Genomic DNA, 21,140 nt, shown 5'->3' with positions numbered 1-21,140 from the left:
GCTACAGACTGTTTAGGAGGATACACAGTTCATAAATCATTTCCTGAACAACCTACTCATTCGGTGTTTTGACAAATGAATTCCAACAAAGTAAAGGTAACATTTGCTAACAACAAAATAAAAGGAATAGGTATAAGTAAAACAAACCTGTTTTTTTAGAGGAAACTGAAGAACTAACTCAGAAACAAACTCTAATGAAAAACATCAGAATGCTGGGCTGGAAGTCACCTTGGATACAATCTAGTTCAAACTCGTCCTTTTACAGAAGATAAAACAGAGATCTTACGTGCCAGGCATTGGGTAAGCACTGGAGATAATGTGAATAAACAAGACAAATCAGATCCTGCTTTCTTGGAGACCAGTATCAAGTAAATTTTAAACAAATGCATTGAGATCTGAAGAGGAAACATATAGGCTTCCATAGGAACATTTAACAGGGACCTTGGAGAAGACTCTAAGGAAGCACGCTTATTGCTGTCATCCACCAACATCCTCATCACTCCTCTCCTTCACAAGGATTTCAGTCTCGAAGTCATTAACCCACCACCACGCCTATCCATTATTCTTGGTGGTATCAGCATTCACATAGATAATCTACCCTTATTGCTCAGTCACTTGACCTCCTTAACCACAGTCAAAAGCTCCCATGATCATCACTAGGAATTACACCAGTTCCCAAATATAGATTTAAAAGCCCCACATTTTGTAACACCCAACTTCCATTTTTGCAGTTTACTTCCTCTAGTGCCCCCATTCCAACTACCCTCTGAACACCACAGGACTTTCCCATTAAACCTACGAGTTTTGCACTATTCACGTCTCCTTTCCCTTTTCATGAGAGTTCAATTCCATTATCCAGCACATAAGCATTCCCCCATTGTTCTGGTCCAGCAAAACCCCAACCCATTTTAAAGCCAAATTTCCTACTATATATGAGCTGGCACCTGAGCAGCTCTCTGCTGGAGAAATACCACACAAAGCTGACTAGTCACTTTAAATTCATAACCAAAAATCTCAAATATATTCTTTCTACACTTTCTTCATAAATTCTCTCTGAAAAGTACACTTTAGACTTTATCCTCAAATCTCAAACGTTCACCTCTCCCTCAGTCTCCTGTGATGATCATGTGTTAGACTTCATGAGAAAAACTAGGTGCAAACAAGCATTAAGTGACCCCCATCAGCAAATAACCCAATTACCTCCATCATGTATGCCCACATACCCTGCCCTCATTCTCATCACCCCGCTCCATCACTGAAGGAAAAAAAAAGTATCCCTGCTTCTGTCTAAGACCAGCCCTCCAGTTGTGCTCTAGATCCCATCACCCTTACTTGCCTACTTAAGGACTTAACTCTTATAATTATATCCTCTCTTCTTCCCCTTTCCTTGATTACTCTCATAATGACATATAAGCATGCTTAACATTACCTAGTTTTTAAAAAAAAACCTCCTCTGACCCCAAGTCCCCATGAACTTTCACAACATCTTCATCAAAACTTTCCAAAGAATTATCTATATTTGTGCTTTTCCCACTTGATCAACTTTCTTCAACCATTTCAACCACTTTGGTGCACACCCCACCCCATCAGCTTCGAACAGCTCTTATCAAAGTTACCACAGCCTCTTCTTACCAAACCCAGCAATACCTAGCTTCATCTTATCAGATTTCTCAAAGCATTTGACATAGTTGATCACTATACTCTCTCTTTAGTCAATCACTTTCTCACTTAACCTCTGAGACACTATTCTCTCCTGGTTTCCTCCTATATTAATTATGCTTTTTCTCAGTCTCCTTTGCTAGCTCTTCCTTCTCTATATGGAGTGCCCCAAGGCTCTCTTCCACATCCCCTTTCCTTAATCCAGTGGTTCTCAAAGTGTGATCCCAGAAATAGTAGCATCTAGAAACTTGTTAGAAATGGCAATTGTTGGGCTCCCCCACAAACTAGAGAACCAAAACTCTGGAGGTAGAGCCCAGCAATATGTATTTTAACAAGCTCTAGAGAACAATCTCATCTAGTTGGTCCAATGACTTTAAATACTATCTTTATCTGCACTCTCCAACATAGTAGCACTAATCACATATGGCTACTGAGCACTTGAAATGTGGATAGTATGACTAAAGAACTGAATTTTATTTAATTTTAATTAATTTATAATTGAATTTTAAAACAATTAAGTTATTAGAAAACTTAAATGTGTTTAGAACAACTTGGGTATGTAAGCTACTTTATCAACTATAAATTTTATGAAATTTAAGTACAGATCAGGAATTTCTCATGAAAATTTAGCATCTCAATTAAGATGTGCTATAAGACACACATCAAATTCCAAAGACATATTTTTAAAAGCATGCAAAATATCTCATTAACATACTATGTTGATTACATATTGAAATAACATTTGGATGCACTGGGTTAATAAAACACAATACTAACATTTATTTCAGGAGCCGATGTGGCTCAGTGGTTGAAAACCAGCTTCCCAAATATGAGGTCCAGGGTTCAATCCCCGGTCCCAGTACTTCAAAAATAAATAAAAATATAAAATAAAAAATAAAACAATCTTCACAACAATAGCCAAATACTCATTTTTAAAAATAAGTTAATTTCACTGTTTCCTTTTACTTTTTAGAATGTGGCTAACTAGAAAAATGTTAAGTTGCAAAAATGGCTCACATTATATTTCTACTGGACAGCACTGATCTATTCTGTGGTGACTCCTAAATCTACATCTCCAATTCTGACTCTTCCTTCCCTGAGCTCCAGAATGGCTATCTGGTCTATCTACTTGTTGTCTAATAGGTATCTCATACTTAACATATCCAAACAGATCTCTTGATAGCCTTCCCCTAGTATTCTTCCCCCATCTGCTACCATCCACCTACAAACTTATCCTTAGAGTCTTCTCTTTCTCTTACATCACACATCCAATCTGTTCAGCTCTGCCTTAAAAATATGCTACTAAGCTATTGTCATTTCTTGCCTGGCCTATGATAATACCCTCCCTACTGGGTGATTCTACTCTTGCCTCTTTCAACCCATTCTCCTCATGGAATAGCCCGAGTGACCCTTTTAAAAAGCAAATAAGGGAAGGATATGTGGCTCAGGTTACTGAGATCCCACCTATTACATGGGAAGTTTGTGGTTCAGTTCCAGTGCCTCCTAAAGAAGACAGCAGGCTGGCATGACGGGCAGGCACACCAAGCTGACCCAACAAGATGATGCAACAAGATGACTCAACAAGAGGCACAAGAAGAAAAAACATAATGAGAGACACAACAAAAAATGGGAATGGAGGTGGTTCAAGCAATTGGGCACCTCCCTCCCATATAGGAGATCCCAGGTTCAGTTCCCAGTGCCTCCTAAAGACACACTGCTAGTGCAAACAATGAGAGGGTGGGAAGAAATAAATAAATTTTTTAAATCTTTTTTTAAAAAAAAGCAAATCAAGTATTCCAGTGATGATCCCATTGAACAGAGAATAAAATCTTTCCATGGCCTACAAGGTCTTACACATCAGGGGTTCTTAACCTTTTTTGTTCCATGGACCCCTTTGCTAGTCAGGTGAAAACCACAGACCCCTTACTATCTGTATTATACTGTGAATTTTTTTTTTTTTACCATTTTATTTTTTTTTTATTTTTTTTAATTATTTATTTTTTTTTTTAAATTACATTATGAAAAATATGAGGTCCCATTCAACCCCACCGCCCCCGCCCCCCACTCCCCCCACAGCAACACTCTCTCCCATCATCATGACACATCCATTGCACCTGGTAAGTTCATCTCTGAGCATCACTGCACCCCATAGTCAATGGTCCACATCATAGCCCAGACTCTCTCACGTTCCATCCAGTGGGCCCTGGGGGGATCTATAATGCCCCGTAATTGTCCGTGAAGTACTATCCAGGACAACTCCACGTCCCGAAAACGCCTCCACATCTCATCTCTTCCTCCCGTTCCCCACACCCAGCAGCCACCATGGCTACCGTTCCCACACCCATTCCACATTTTCTCTGTGGACATTGGATTGGTTGTGTCCATTGCACATCTATGTCAAGTGAGGGCTTAGATTCCACATGGGTACTGGATGCACTCCTCCTGCTTCCAGTTGTAGACACTCTAGGCTCCATGTTGTGGTGGTTGACCTTCTTCAACTCCATGTTAGCTGAGTGGAGTAAGTCCAATAAATCAAAGTGTAGGAGCTGAAGTCTGTTGAGGCTCTGGGCCTGGGTGTCATATTATCAGTCCAGAGATTCAAATCCCCTACATATATCTTAAACCCAGCACCGACTACAATTCCAATAAAGTAGCATGCAAGTCTTGTGAAAAGAGATCCCCTCTGAGTCCAATTCCATCACGCAGAAACACCAGGTCCAAAGAAGGGCTATCTGTCATGGCAGTGAACCCCTTCTGCCATGACCACAGAACCCGTGGGTCTCTTTATCCCTCAAAAGAACCAATACCTGGGGTTGTATCTACCTTATCTGTCTCTTAGACTCTGTTCAGTTGTACATAGGGGTATTCCTTCTGACAACCTCCAGACTCTTTTTTAGAGACTCACAGCCTTATAATCTCATTTCTCCTTTCCATTTCCCCCTTACATTAGGTCAAACAGCTTCCCGAAGTCATGTTGTTATATGTAGACATGAATTTTTTAATAAATATATTACACCTACATCAACACATCCACACAAGAATAATGTATTTTTCTTTTGTTTTGTTATCTTTTTTTAAAAAAAGATAGATCACATAAAACATTACATTAAAAAAATAAGAGGTTCCCATATACCCCACTCCCGACCCTATCCCCACTCCACCCACATCAACACTCCCTTTCATCAGTAAGGCACATTCATTGCATTTGGTGAGTGCACCAAATGCCAATGTCACACCACAAGGACCATAGTTTACACTGTAGCTCATTCACACTCTCCCCCAGTCCATCCAGCAGGTTATGGCAGGATATACAATGTCCTGGCATGTGTCCCTGGAATATCATTTGGGACAACTTATTTTTTTATTTAAATTCAAGCTCACAGACCCCTTGTAAGAACCCCTGCCCTACATGATCTGGCCCCTGACAACCTTTCCAATCTCTCTTCTACCAGACTTTCTCTCACTCACTATCCTCCATCCATATTACCCTTAGGAAGTTTTTCTCATTTCAAAGCCTTTGCAGTTCCTTTCCTCAGATCTTCAAATGGACGATGCACTCTCTACCACCAGGTCTCAGCTTAATATGCCATCTCCACAGAGCACCCCTTCCTAACCTTCCTAGCTAAAGAAGTCCTCCTATTCACTGTTGTATCTCTTGGACCTAGAATAGTACCTGGCGCAATTTAGGTACTCAGAGGATTTTTATTAAGTAAATTAATATATTGACCTTTCCCTGAACTTTTTCAGGAGAAACCTGAAAAATGAGTGATATTTAAGCAAAGAGGAATGAGTTTTCTACTAAAAGAGAACAACGTTTGCAAAGGCAGAAAAAAATGAGATTTCAAAAAGTGATAGGAAGTCAATATGACTGACTGAGGCGAGGGCAATGGAGTGAATGGAGCAAACTGAGACTAGAAAGACAGGAACCACACTAAACAGGGCCATCAAACCCTCACTGACAGATTGTCTATTTATGGGGAATCACAGAAGGATCTTTTAAGCAGGAGAATGACATGATCAGATTTGTATTCTGAAAGTACCTTTAGGCTACAATGTGAATAATGGATCAGAAGGGGATCCGTGGAAATGTAAAGAGGACAATTAAGAAACAACAGCAGTTGTCCAAGCAAAAGATACTGCTTTACACTAGAGTGGTGGCAGTAGAGATGGAATAGACAAATTTAAGAGACATTTAGGAGGAAGAATTAACAGGACCTGTTACTGATAAAGTAGCGGTGGGAGGAATCAAACTTGATGCCTAGGGTTCTTGTGGTAGTGAAAAAGATTCAAACAAGCAGAATTAAGTAGATTATTAGATTATGGATCTGGACCTCAGTGGAAGAATCGCTTTTGGAGACTCAGGTGGGAAAAAATGAAACAGCCTGAGAAAACATGTGTAGAAAGGAGCGGAGCCCATACAAAGTCACTCTAACAATTAAAGGTAAAAGAGAACAAGGTGCCAAAGAGTAAAAGGAAAACCCGGACAGAATGGTGTCACAGATGCGAAAAAAAAGAGGAATTGTCAACTATGTGAAATAATGCTGAGAAGACAAGATAGGAACTAAAAAGCATTCAATGGATTTAGCAACATATAGGTTACTGGAAGTAATTTTAGTGGAGTGGTGGAAATGACCGCATAGCTAGAACAGGTTAAAGAGTGAATGCAGCATGAGGAAGGGAGGAAGATAAAGACAATGGTTTTAAGAAAAGTAGCTAAGCTATAAAGGAAAAATAGATCAGTTACTGGAGTGGGATGTGAAATCAAAGGAGAACTCTCTAATTGGGAGAGATGTAAGATGTTTAAATTTTGACTGCACAGATTAATTAAGAGTGAATTAACAAAACTATAACAAGTGTAAGGTTTCTGAAAAAGCAAGAGAGGCCAGGACCCAGCACAAAAACAAAAGGGCTGACCTAAGAAAGAAGGAAGGAGGGAAGCAGATATGGCGCAAGTGATAGAGCTTCTGCCTATCATACGGGAGGACCCAAGTTCAATCCCTGGGGCTTCCTGGTGAAAAAGAAGAAAAAGCATGCCTGCGTGGCGAGCCAGGGCCCTTGTGAGTGCCCACGTGGTAAACCACTGCCCACACAAGTGCCCACATGGTGAGCCAGTGCCCACACAAGTGAGTCACACAGCAAGATGATGACACATCAAAAGAGAGATGTGTCGCTTTCCTCTTCCCGTTAACCTGTCCTGTCCTCTGTGTGCCACTGTCGCCATTTTTGCTCTGCCATGTGGCCACACAAGTAACCCTGGGGACTTATAATCTATAATGGGGAATTGTAGCTTGTAAATTAGCCCTCTTCAGCCCTTTTCATCCCCTTCCTCACTACTTGGGACCCCTGCTCTGTTATTTTCTGTTGTTTTCTCCCATTTCTCTTCGCTCCGTACCTGAATAAATTACTGGTCTAACTCAAAAAAAAAAAAGAGAGAGACAAGGGGAGAATCAAGGTGAAGTGCAGCAGAAACCAGGAACTTAGGTGGCACAACTGATAGGGAACCTCTTTCCACATCAGAGGTCTCCAGGATCGAATACTGCTAAATCCTGAGGAGAGAAAATGAGAAGACTACACAGACAGCAAAAACAACAGGGCGGGTAGAGGGGAAGAGAGAAAAATAACCAAATCTTTAAAATAAAAAAAAAAGAAGGAAGGACACCTCTCCTCCATTATGGCCAGAAAAAAATCAAACAGAATGGGCAAGGATGCCAGTAGGTTTGGAGATGTAGTAGAAAGCAAGCACATGTCTTATATGATGACATCTATTTTCTCTAAAAAGAGGAGAAAAGTAAGAATCAGACTTCAAGAGGGAAGAGAAAATTTAAAATAGTTTACTATAAGTGGGAAAATAAACTACCGAAAAAATACAGTGGAATTGCTAGGCTATACTGAGGGCCCACTGTGAGTGGTAACTATGACTTTAAAATGGGACCCATCTACCCTTTCTATTACACTGTCTTCTTAAAATTAGCATTTATTATCATTCTTAAGTTGCTAATATTTAAATTAAGTTCCTTTTTCTATATGACACATTATGTACAATTTTGGCATTTAAAAGCAGGTCATTATTTCTACAGTAGTAGAAATTCACAATTACCTAAGTGCAAACTATTTTATATACTTCACAGCAAAATTGCATTATGAACCACTCCTCAATAAATACCCAAAAGGATTGAAAACAGATATGCAAACAAATGTTCATGGCAGCACCACTGACAAAAGCCAAAAGTTGGAAATACGCCAAATGTCCATCAACTGATAAATGGATAAAACAAAATATACATATTGTGTATACATACAATGGAGTATTATTAAGCTGTAAAAAAGGAAGAAGTTTTGATACACACTACAAAATGGATGACCCTAGAAAACATAATGGGGGAAATGGACTTTGGCCCAGTGGTTAGGGCGTCCGTCTACCATATGGGAGGTCCCCAGTTCAAACCCCAGGGCCTCCTTGACCCGTGTGGAGCTGGCCATGCGCAGTGCTGATGCGCGCAAGGAGCGCCGTGCCACGCAAGGGTGTCCCCCGTGTGGGGAAGCCCCACTCGCAAGGAGCGCGCCCGTGAGGAAAAGCCGCCCAGCGTGAAAAGAAAGAGCAGCCTGCCCAGGAATGGCACCGCCCACACTTCCCGTGCTGCTGACGACAACAGAAGCAGACAAAGAAACAAGACGCAGCAAATAGACACCAAGAACAGACAACCAGGGGAGGGGGGGAAATTAAATAAATAAATAAATCTTTAAAAAGAAAAAAAAGAAAAAAAAAACATAATTCCAAGTGAAAGAAGTCAGGCAAAAAAGTGTCACACATTATATGATTCCATTTATGTGAAATATCTGGAATTGGTAAATCCATAGACAGAATGCAAATCGGTGGCCTACGGGTAATGGGGACTGACAGGGTAACCGGGTTTTCTTCTGGGATGATATAAGTACTTTGAAACTAGATCAAAGGGATGGTTGCACAACACTGTAAATGTATTAAATGTCAGTGAATTGTAGCTGCTGATGGTAGGGAGAGGGAAGAAGAGATATGATGTGGGGGCATTTTCAGGATTTGGAGTTGTCCCGGGTGGTGCTGCAGGGACAGATGCTGGATACTGTGTGCCCTGCCATGGCCCACTGGGTGGAATGGGGGAAAGTGTAGACTACAATGTAGACCCACTGTCCATGTGGTGCAGCAGTGCTCCAAAATGTATTCACTAGGTGCAGTGAATGTGCCACGATGATGGAAGAGGTTGTCGACGAGGGAGGAGTGAAATGAGGGGGTTTGGGGGGGTGTATGGGGACCTCTTATTTTTTTAATGTAACATTTAAAAGAAAATAAAGGGAAGCGGACTTGGCCCAATGGATAGGGCATCTGCCTACCACATGCGAGGTCCATGGTTCAAACCCCGGGCCTCCTTGACCTGTGTGGTGCGCACCCCGTAAGGAGAGCCACCCAGCGCGAAAGAAAGTGCAGCCTGCCCAGGAATGGCACCACACACATGGAGGGCTGACACAACAAGATGACGCAACAAAAAGAAACACAGATTCCCAGTGCCATCGATAAGGATAGAGGTAGTCACAGAAGAACACACAACGAATGGACACAGAGAGCAGACAACTGGGGAGGGGGGAAGGGGAGAGAAATAAATTTAAAAATAAATCTAAAAAAAAAAAAGAAAGAAAAATTTAAAAATAATAAAATAAAAATCTTTATCAGAAAAATGTACATATATTGAAAATATAACTTTTAGAAGAAATTTGATTAATCAATTAAAAACATATCCTCTAAAAAATCAAAATAAAAAAATTATTAGTTTTATGTTATATAAATTATACCACAATGAAAAAACATTCCACTATGAAACAAACAATATAGCTAAATTCTAGTCAACCTGTGGCAGGAATCACTTAACAAAATCAGCTAAAAGTTAACTAAAATGGATAAGCTATTTTGACACAGATAATTTTAATAACATTAAATAAATTTTCCCCTCGCATATAAAAGTTATACAATGTACTTGACTAACCCTTATTTTTATGGGTACATTCTGAAATATTTATGGATGAAAAGATTTGTCAAAGATTTGTTTTACAATAATGTTGGGGAGATATAAGAGGAACAGATGAAAGGAGACTGGCCATGAGTTGATAACTGTTAAAAGGTGGGTGATGAACATATGAGATTCATTATATTATCCTTTTACTGAATTTTTGCAATTATCTATGAGGTTTTAATTACCATGCTAACAATTAGTAAAGTAAGACTTAAAATACATTTCCTTGTACTTTATACCTGAGATAGTGCTAACAATATTCTTCAATCAACATAAAACTCAATTCATAAAACTAATCAAAATTCACAAAAAATCAATAAAACAAGCATCTGTTAAAACATCTATATGTAAGGAACTTACTAGGTGCAGATGTCTTTCAAAACTGGAATTCATTTGACAACAAATGCACATATTATCTTCTTCCAGTAAATTAACTAAAAGTTAGGACATTTTGTTTTGCTTTCAGGATTTTCTTCACAAACATTAGTTCACTAACTACCAACTATTTCTGATAAAGTTTCACCTTGTAAAGGGGAAAAGTCTGTAGATCTAAGGTTAAGAATACTTACTGGGTTGTTGACACACATGACAGTTTTAAAAAGGAAACAAAGTTTGTAGTCCTGGGGTTTGACTATTTCTTCTAAAAATCAAGTCATAACATCAATAAAAATTACAATCAACATAAAAAGAAATTTAAAAATATATACAGGGAAGTGGATTTGGCTCAACTGAGATGTTTGCCTACCACATGGGAGGTCCAGGGTTCAAACCCAGGGCCTCCTGGCCCATGCAGTGAGCTGGCCCACACGCAGTGCTGCTGCACGCAAGGAGGGCCGTGCCACGCAGGGGTGTCCCCCGTGTAAGGGAGCCCCACGCGCAAGAAGTGTGCCTCGTAAGGAGAGCCGCCCCACGTGAAAAAAGTACAGCCCGCCCAAAAGTGGAACCACTCACAAATGGAGAGCTGTCGCAGCAAGATAACGGAACAAAAGGACACAGATTCCCAGTACCGCTGACAAGAATCCAAGCAAACACAGAAGAACACACACAGCGAATGGACACAGAGACCATACAATGGGGGGGGCAGAGTTGAGAAATAAATTTTTAAAAAACTTTAAAAATAAATAAATAAATGAAAATATATACAGCCCTCCCAAACTTTAAAATGTCACAAAATCAGCATTTACCTATTGTTTTTTTTAACCTTTCTTTTCATACCAACACTATTTTCATGAATTTTATAGAATTGCACCTGCATAATTTCCTAATGTTTGATTCAACATCTTGACCCAAAACTAAGTTCCTTTGTGGCAAATAATTCTTATGACATAATTTTCACTAAAGATAAAAACAGTTAACTGAAAATGATCAACTGGAGAAAGCAGAAGCACATAGGAGAAATTAGAAAACTGTACTTAACTGAAGGGATTATTTCAACAATTTTCTAAAAATTTTCTCCAGAAGTTAGAAACCTGCTGAGGATCATTTAGATTTAAGACTCGGACTGGACTGAAGTATATGTTAAGCTCTTATTACTACTTGAGTTTCAAAAAGGGGAAAAAAAAGAGATGAGTCTTAATACAAACTTTCAAATAATACATAACCATAAAAGAAAGAGCCAGTACTCTTTCTGTATTATTAGTAAGAACCAATTTGCATGGTCAGATCCTGCTCACCCCAGCCCAGCACAGTGCTTCATGGCAGCATCAGTAAACATGTTATGACACAGGTTGGGTCAATTAACCATTAATGGAGGATCTTCTATAAAATGAACAAAACCCCCATTCAAACTCATTTACATTTCCAACCTTTATCTCGAACTTTGCTAGCCACTCTTTTTCTTAAACTTTAAAGTGCAAGGCTAAGAATTCTTTCCAGTCTGTCCTTACCAAGTACTTTTATCTCCTCAATCATTTGGCCTGTCTTTACTTTAATCTGGATTGTGTAGAAATTAGAACTACCCAAAATATTTCAAGACATTTTTTGTCAAACTCTACTATTTTTTTATTCTCTCCCCCACCCCCGCCAGTTGTCTGCTCTCTGTGTCCATTCGCTGTGTGTTCCTTCTGGGACCATTTCCATCCTTATCAGCGGCACTGGGGATCTGCGTTTCTTTTTGTTGGGTCATCTTGTTGTGTCAGCTCTCCATGTGTGCGGCGCCATTCTTGGGCAGGTTGCACTTTCTTTCGCGCTGGGCGGCTCTCCTTACAGGGCACACTCCTTGCGCATGGGGCTCCCCTACGCGGGGGACACCCCAGCGTGGCAGGGCACTCCTTGCGCACATCAGCACTGGGCATGGGCCAGCTCCACACAGGTCAAGGAGGCCTGGGGTTTGAACCGCGGACCTCCCATGTGGTAGACAGACGCCCTATCCACTGGGTCAAGTCCGCTTCCCAAACTCTACTACTTTTTTCTACAAATTTTCTCATCACAATTGCAAAGCTGAATCAGAATGGACAAAGTAGGCAATGGTGCAAAAAAAGGAAAAGGAGCCACAGAGCTCAGTGAAAAATGAGTTCAACACCGGGAAACGGACTTTGGCCCAGTGGTTAGGGCGTCCGTCTACCATATGGGAGGTCCGCGGTTCAAACCCCGGGCCTCCTTGACCCGTGTGGAGCTGGCCATGCGCAGTGCTGATGCGCGCAAGGAGTGCCGTGCCACGCAAGGGTGTCCCCCGCGTGGGGGAGCCCCACGCGCAAGGAGTGCGCCCGTGAGGAGAGCCGCCCAGCGTGAAAAGAAAGTGCAGCCTGCCCAGGAATGGCGCCGCCCACACTTCCTGTGCCGCTGACGACAACAGAAGCGGACAAAGAAACAAAAAGCAGACAAAGAAACAAGACGCAACAAATAGACACCAAGAACAGACAACCAGGGGAGGGGGGGAAATTAAATAAATAAATAAATCTTTTAAAAAAAAAAAAAAAAAAAAATGAGTTCAACACTTCAAGTGCCAAAGCTACCATCTTTTGGTGATACAGCATTCCCCAAATTACAAACATACCTGTTCTTTTATCTGCAACTTGGAAATCAGAATTCATTTTCAAAAGAAACAATGGTAACAGATTTCCAGACTTGTCCAACAAGAATATATTAATTCCATGATATTCCTGAACTAGTCTGTGTTCTAGACTATACATACATTCATGTCTGGAGACAGCAGGATATGGAAAGAACAAAGTCTGTGGAGTATGTCAGAATTAGGCAGGAATCCTGACTGCCAATTAATAAGGTGTGACTTAAAAAAAATTTAACTTTTCTGAGTTCTAAAATTTCCTCATCTGTAAAAGAACACTGCCTATTATGGAGAGGTTTTGTAAGGATTAAAATGATACAAAACAACAAGCAGAGACTGACAGAGTAGGTACTCAATGAAAAGAAACAATATATACTACCCTCTACCCTTTTCAACTATCTTCTCTGTATATTTTTTTCATCCCTTATACTATGGTGAGTACCCTACTCAGGACTCACTGAAAAGAATTTAGTATAAGGAATCATTTGATCTGATTTGATTCCAGGCACTAACTCATATGAGTTATGGAACTTCAGGCCAGATTTTTAACTCCTCTAAACCTTACACTTTTCATCTATTACAAAAAAAAAAGGGGGGGGGGATCATAGTACTGTAATAATTGACATTGTTTATAAACTAGCATAAAGAATACAAAACCAGAAGTGTCCTATTCAAAAATGTCTTCCAAAATCAAATGAACAAATGAACATACACTAAAGCAATGGAAGGAGGAAAGCAAGCTAATTTAAATAGCTCACAGTAGCATACGATTGTACTCCCAGACTTGAGAATGTACTTGTTAATCCAAAGGAAGTTTCTGTTGGAGGAATACCAGGCAAAAAAATTAACCTGTATGGCTTTTCCACCCTTACCCAAGCTAGCAATCTGCAACCCTGAAAAATCATTTTTAAGCAATTTCTACTCCTTTTCACTTTGCTTCCTTTCCTAATCTTCAAAATAGTTCCCATAATAAGGAAACCCTGAGGAATCGAAAGATCATGAAACATGCCCCACAGGATACTTCCGGCACTATTTTTTCCCTATGCATACCATTTACAACCCACTAAAGAGCCATCTGCCTCTACAAAGGTATCGAATGAGTCCATCATCTTCACCTTGAGACCCCAGGAAGGCAGCTAACTGGATCACGCAGGCCAAAGCTGAAAAGGGCTCCTGAGGTTTGAGATAACCCCTGTCATGTGTGAATTTTATCTGGTTTGGTTGTTTTCTGGTTGCTGTTTTTGTTGCTTTTTCTTTTCTTCAGTAAAATCAGAGTATCTCACTAGAGTCCACTTGAGGACCACCAAAAAACAAAAACAAAAAAAAAAAACTGGGGGGCCACTGACTCAAGTGGTTCTTGGTACCATGGTACTAATATTGTAAAGAGTGAGAGATGAGATGAGAAATAACATGACATCCGAAGTGCTTCAAAGTTACATGATGATGGCAGGAGGGGAGAGAGAGCAAAGAGATCAGAGAGAGAGAGAGAGAAAAAAAAAAGCCATACAGCATACAACTACCTAAAAAAAGAAGTAGTCAACAGACAAGTTAACACACGTTTGCAGTTACTAACGGTTGCCAACAAGCACCAATAGCAGTTAACACACCATATACTTGTCAGGTTTCCCAACACAAAACAAAAAGGAGCCTCCCCTTCCATAGTTCACTTATTTATTTACTACTTATAAAGAAAAGAAATGACTTCTTGGGATGGGGGCAATTTCACATCCTGTGTTCTCCTTGACTTTAAAAATCTTTAAAATCTTCAGCAAATTATGATTCACCTCAATTTTAAGGCTTTTCATAGTAAGATGAATAGAAGTTGCATGTTTTTAACATTGATAAATAACAAAATCATTTTCTTTTTGCTAATTATATCAACATTTCTACTAGATTAAAAAAAAGGAAGTCTATAAAGTTTCCAAAAACAAGTAATACAGTAAGCGGGCAGACATTCAACAACTTTACTTAGAATTTCTCAAGTCTTGAAAATTTTTTTGAAGATAAATTCCTGATAATGCTACTACAGATACAATGTTACTAATATGAGAACTGACAAATATTCAAAATATTCTGAGAACAGTACCTCCCTCTAAAAATAAGCATTTGCCAACCAGAAACAATTGGTTCTTAAAAACGATAATCACATCAGAGGCATGTCTAAAAATACTTATATCAGAATTGTTAAAACTCTAACCTTACAAAGGTTTGTTTCTTGCCTTACCAAATAACAAGTGAATTTTTGGTGCCATTATATTGATACACAGGATTGCTCTCCTACTCCAAACTGTTGGTCTACCCAGTTAAAGATCTACCACACACATAATTCACTTCCAATCATTACAATAACAAACAAGCATCTATAATAGATAAGGTCCCAAGGATTTTCCAATAAATTCACAAGAACTGATATTTTATACTGTGGCTCTTAATCTAAGTGGCCATGGTAGCTGCTGAGGGTGGGGAGTGGAAGAAGAGATGTGATGTGGGGACATTTTCAGGACTTGGCGTTGTCCTGGGTGGTACTGCAGAGACAGCTACTGGACATTGTATGTCCTCCCATGGCCCACTGGGTGGCCTGGGGGAGAGTGTAAACTATAATGTGGACCACTGACCATGTGGTGCAGCAGTGTTCAGAGATGTGTTCACCAAGTGCAATGAATGTCCCATGATGTTGGAGGAGGAGGTTGTTATGGGAGGAGTGGAGTGAGGGGGCTGGGAGGGTATTTAGGGACCTCATATTTTTTAAATGCAACATTAAAATAATAAATAATGAAAAAAATAAATAAAACCTGTGGAGAGGAGCAGGTGTAGGTCAGTGGTTTAGCATGTGCTTCACATGTATGAGGTCCTGGGTTCAATCCCCAGTACCTCCTAAAAATGTATAAAAATAAAACCTGTGGAAGAATCTGTTCCATTCAAAAAAAAAAAAACTAAATAAACGTATTGGGTCATCTACTTGGATTTACACTGTATACGGTGACATAAGTTGGAAAGAGAGAAACCTCAGAAAATACAGAATCGGCAATCACATCATTCTATTTTAAGTTACTTATGAAGCCAACAGTTTCAGAACTTTTGGAAGAGGAGAAAGTATTCAAGCCATTTTCCCAAGTAGTTAAGACCAATTCATGTTTTATATAAAGAGAACCCTAACAACCTCAGAATACAGTATGGGGGGCGGAAGTGAAAATGATGAGAGGCGAAAACCCGACTTGGAAACGGAGAGGCAAGCAGCTTTGCAAACCATCAATTAAAGGAATTTTAAGATTAACTTCTCTCAAACGCCCTCCCTCACTCTCCACCCGCTTCCTTCTCTCCTCGGGGAGGCCTGTGTAATGTGACTCACGACAAATTTTTTTAAAATTAAATAAATAAAAGACACACCCTCTGGGATGAACTGACATAATCGCCCCCACCCGGGCCAGCCGCCCCACGCCCCGCGTCCCGCCCCTGCGCAGCCCCGCGCCGCGTCCCGAGCTCCGCCGCCTCCTCGCCGTCCAGACGCGGCCCGCGCGGGGGCCGAGCGGCCGGGGGCCAAGCCCGCGGGAGGCGGACGCTGGGGACGCCCTCGCCCTTTCTCTCCCTCCCCTTCCTTGGGTTTCAAACGCCGAAGCCACTTCCTGTATCGCAGCCCGACACCCTCATCTCTGACACTTGCTCTCCCTGGCGGGGCTAGGCAGGGGCAGGGGCTAAGGCAGGGGCAGGAGCAGGGGCAGGAGCAGGGGCTAGTCAGAGGCTGCGGCAGGGGCAGGGGCTGGGCTGGGGCTGGGGCAAGAGCTGGGGCAAGAGCTGAGGCAAGAGCTGGGGCTGGGGCTAGGCTGCGGCAGGGGCTGGGCTGGGGCTGGGGCTGGGGCAGGGGCTGAGGCAGGGGCTGGGGCAGGGGCTAGGGCTGGGGCAGGGGCTAGGGCTAGGCTGGGGCAGGAGCTAGGGTTAGGCTGGGGCGGGGGCTAGGGCTAGGCTGGGGTGGGGGCTGGGCTGGGGCTGGGCAAGGGCTGAAGCAGGGGCTGGGGCAGGGGCTAGGGATACGCTGGGGCAGGGGCTAGGGATACGCTGGGGCAGGGGCTGGGGCTAGGCAGGGGCAAGGGCTGGAGCTGGAGCAGGGTTTAGGCAGGCGCTAGGCAGGGGGGCTGGGGCAGGGGCAGGGGCTAGGGCTAGTCTGGGGCTGGGGCAGGGGCTAGGGCTAGGCTGGGGCAAGGGTAGGGTTAGGCAGGGGCTGGGACAGAGGCTAGGCTAGGGCAGGGGTTAGGCAGGGGCTGGGGCAGGGCTAGGGCTAGGCTGGGGCTGGGGCTGGGGCTGGGGCAGGGGCTGAGGCAGGGGCTGGGGCAGGGGCTAGGGCTAGGCTGGGGAGGGGCTAGGGCTAGGCTGGAGTGGGGGCTGGGCTGGGGCTGGGCAAGGGCTGAAGCAGGGGCTGGGGCAGGGGCTAGGGCTAGGCTGGGGCAGGGGCTAGGGCTAGGCTGGGGCAGGGGTTAGGCAGGGGCTGGGGCTGGAGCTGGAGCAGGGTTTAGGCAGGCGCTAGGCAGGGGGGCTGGGGCAGGGGCAGGGGCTAGGGCTAGTCTGGGGCTGGGGCAGGGGCTAGGGCTAGGCTGGGGCAGGGGTAGGGTTAGTCAGGGGCTGGGACAGAGGCTAGGCTAGGGCAGGGGTTAGGCAGGGGCTGGGGCAGGGCTAGGGCTAGGCTGGGGCAGGGGTAGGGTTAAGCAGGAGCTGGGACAGGGGCTAGGCTAGGGCAGGGGTTAGGCAGGGGCTGGGGCAGGGGCTGGGGCTAGGCAGGGGCAAAGGCTGGAGCTGGAGCAGGATTTAGGCAGGCGCTAGGCAGGGGGGCTGGGGCAGGGGCCGGGGCGGGACAGGAACCGGGTCAGGTCAGGAACCGGGCCAGGGCAGGGGCCAGGGCAGGGGCCGGGACAGGGGCCGGGGCCGGGGCAGGGGCCGGGGCAGGGGCCGGGGCAGGGGCCGGGGCCGGGGCCGGGGCTAGGGCCGGGGTTGGAGTTGGGGATAGCCTGGGGTTAGAGCTGGAGCCGGGAATGGGGGTGCAGCTGGGGTTGGGGATGGGGCCGGAACTGGGGTTGCGGCTGGGGTCTGGAGCTGGGGCTAGGACTGGGGCAGAAGCTTGGGGTTACGGCTGGGGCCGCGGCCGGGGTTAGAGGTGGAACTGGGGCCGGGGTTGCGGCTGGGGTTGAAGCCGAGGGTAAACCCGGGGCTGGGGCTGGGGCTGGGGTTGGGGTTGCGGCTGGCGCTGGAGCCGAGGTTAAGCCGGGGCTGGGCTGGGGCCGGGCGGTGGCTGTGGAGGGGACTGGGGTCGGGGCCGGGGAGTCCCCACCCAGCGCAGGGGGCAGGTCCGTGCGGCCGGCGCGGTCGGCGGCCGGGCCAGCGCCCGCGCCTCACCTGTATGTAGTTGTTCTCGCAGTAGTCAGCCACCCGCGTCAGGTTCTGGTAACTCTCTATCAGCGCCCTCTTGCCGGACGGGATCTCCTCCTCTAGCAACATCTGCAGCTCTGCCATTTTCCACCCCTCCGCATCGCTTCCTCTCGCGTTAAAGAGACAGCGGCCGCACGGTCCGCGGAGCTCGGCGCCCCCGGCAGCCCGGATGCGAGTCGCCCGCCTGGTATTGTGGGACGGCACCGCCTCCTCTTCCTCCTCGCCCTCCCCACCCACTCCGCCCGCTCCGCGCAGCCGCTGGGACCGCCTGCTCTCGCGATTATTCAGGAAGCCCAGGCCGCGGGATTTGGTTTTTCTTCTGCACGGTCTTCTGGGAATCGTAGTCTCTGAGAGGCGGGCGTCGCGAAAGCAGCGCATGCGTCCAAGAAGCCGTCGGGAAGTTAGGGGAGGCGCGTCAATCAAGAACGTGGACGGAGGGCGGGGCGTTGAGGCCGGGAGCGTGCCGGTACCTCCGGGAGGTGGCGCCACGGCGTGATTGTGGAGGGTAAAACAGTTTCCCCTATAAGGCTGTGAAATTTTCTTAGTTTCTTAACTCATGTTGGTGAATTGGAGACAACGATTCTGATTAGGATTAAAAAGGGATAGATGTCAGTGTAACTGATGGCTTGAGCGCCTTCTTCCCATGTACGAGGTCCCGGGTTCAATCCCCTGTACCTCCTAAAAAAAGGGGGGAGGGGGAATAGAATATGGAAAACCACAAATCTTTACTGCCTTTATCTTGCTAAAGGTGATGCTGTGGTGGTAAACAATTGCTGTTAATTGGTTTTGATAAATGCCCTAAGAATAGCTGCCTCAGAGTCTGGTCAGATAAAGATAAACCCTGAGAATGGAGCTTTTCGAGGAAGGTCCAGCCCGGTAAAACAGTGACAATTCTCTGGGGACTGGGCTTTTGGAGGCACTCCAAACCTGCTCTTCCCCTTCAGGTGGCTGCTAGGCTGCTGGTTTTCACAGCTACCGTGACTGTGAGGCTGTTGGTTTTCAAGGCTACTGTAAAGCTAGGGAAACGGAAATGGGAATAAGGCCAGTTAAAATGCCACAAAACTTGCTATTCTTACAGAGACTTAGCTATTTTTCTTGAATGAATGCTCCTCACATTGTTGCAAGATTGTGGTTAATTTTCAGAGTTCTGAAAAAGTTGATTTGGGCAATTTTTTTCATTACTCTTATCAAAGAATAAAAAAAGAATAATATCAAAGAAAACTCCACCATTCTGGAAGTCCCTTTCCTTATTTGTTTTAAATCTATTCTTAAACATCCAACAACTTTGTGACCCTAAGTAAGTTACAGAAGCTTCCTAGTACCTATATCTTGGCAATAGTAAAGGAGGTAAAGGAAAAAATATGTGAAGTATTTAGCACAATGCCATTTTAAAAGTAACTGTTGGAAAACGGATGTGGCCCAACTGATTGGGCTCCCTTCAACCATATAGGAGGTCAGGGTTCGATGCCCAGGGCCTCCTTGTGAGGGTAAAACTGGCCCACGCTGCAAGCTGCCACCCCAAATGGGAATGCCACCCAGCATGGGAAAGCCACCCTGCATAGGAGTGCCCACCAATGCAGAGAGCTGGCACAGCAAGATGATGCAACAGGAGACACAGAGGAAAGAAAATAAGAAGATGTAGCAGAATAGGGAGCTGAGGTGGTGCAAGAAAATAATCACCTCTCTCCCACTCCAGAAGATCCCAGGATCGGCTCCCAGAGCCACATATAGAGAATACAAGCAGACACAGAAGAACACACAGCGAATGGACACAGAGAGCAGCCGATGGGGGATGGGGGGATGAGAGAAATAAATAAAATAAATCTTAAAAAAGAAAAAAAGAAAAGTAATTGTTCAACACACATAAGTGCTTCTCCTGGAAACTTGTTTGCCCTCACAAATCTGTTTCCCCTTCCTACTGGCACTAGACCATCCAGGTAAACTACATTTCTCAACCTTCCTTAGAGGCTAGATGTGGCTACAGGATGAGGTTTTCACCAATGGAATCGAGGAAAAGAGATGTATGAACTTTCTGACAATGAAATTTCTGCTAAAATACCCTGGACTACCCTCCCACTTTCTTTCCCACCAGCTATAATTGACAACTGAACCCAGGCCTTGTTCAGATTGGGCAAAATTAAAATCCTTTGTGGAGAGGAGTATTCTTTAATAAGATAAAATTACATAAATCGTCCACTGAAGGCTTTATACTGCCAAAACAATTCAAAAAGTCCACTTCAGTTGATGGGATTCCATCTTTGCCAGGCTGTTTGATTTCCCTCAAAATATTAGATCCCTAAGTTTACTTAATTTGCTTCTAGGTAGTATACCTTTTGTATTTCCTTTTTTTTTTTATCCCGCCCCCTCCCCCCCCCCCCCACCGTGGCTTTTTGCATGCTGTCTGCTCTCTGTGTCCTTCAAAGGGAGACCCCAGGACACAAACCGAGAGCCTCCCATATGGTAGACAGAAACCCAACGTATTGAGCCAAAGCCACTTCCCTATATTTCCTTTTGACAAATTGAAAGTGTCAGTATCTTACACCAAAAGTCTACACATGTGCAGAAGAATTTTAGACAGCCATGCTGCAACTGTCCGTTGTCATACTGTTCTCATGTTTTTGTAGAGAAATCAGTGAGAAACAATGTAAAAATGTTTGTGAGGATTCAATTGTAGGATACACCAGTGTTTTTCAAATGTGAATCTTTCTAACCATGATCATGAAATCAATAATGTATCATGACCAGGATTTTAAAAAATAGAAAATAAAATATTAGGGTGCATAATAACACAAAATAAGGTATTATTTGATGAAAGTTTTTGTTTAAATAATATATGTATGAAAAAACTTATTTCTTACTCTGAAGCAGAGTCAAAAAATTTGTGAAACACCTGAACCACACTCTATTATGTCTATGTAAATGTTCATGCAAAAACAGCAATTCAGTACCACCTCAGGGAAGTGGATGTGGTTCAAGTGATGGCACACTCGTCTACTACAAGACAGGTCTCAGATTCG

The 21,140-nt window shown here is 43.8% G+C and overlaps 1 protein-coding gene across 5 annotated transcripts in view; it reads right to left on the bottom strand.

Annotated features, from left to right (window-relative positions):
• The window catches only part of ABI1 (abl interactor 1), a 117,132-nt gene extending 98,793 nt beyond the window's left edge, over positions 1-18,339 (bottom strand). For 4 of the 5 annotated variants that reach the window (XM_004470767.5, XM_004470764.5, XM_004470768.5 and 1 more), the window contains exon 1: positions 18,091-18,325. In XM_004470767.5, the coding sequence (XP_004470824.1) occupies positions 18,091-18,207 (117 nt within the window). In that variant the 5' untranslated portion in view covers positions 18,208-18,325. Of the gene's footprint in view, positions 1-18,090 lie in introns of all 5 variants that reach the window. The other variant, XM_004470763.4, reaches the window with a different exon arrangement.
• Between the last annotated feature and the right edge of the window lie 2,801 nt (positions 18,340-21,140).

Source organism: Dasypus novemcinctus, chromosome 5 (genome assembly GCF_030445035.2).
Source record: "Dasypus novemcinctus isolate mDasNov1 chromosome 5, mDasNov1.1.hap2, whole genome shotgun sequence".
Classification (NCBI taxonomy): domain Eukaryota; kingdom Metazoa; phylum Chordata; class Mammalia; order Cingulata; family Dasypodidae; genus Dasypus; species Dasypus novemcinctus.
This window is presented reverse-complemented; position numbering and strand designations above follow the sequence as displayed.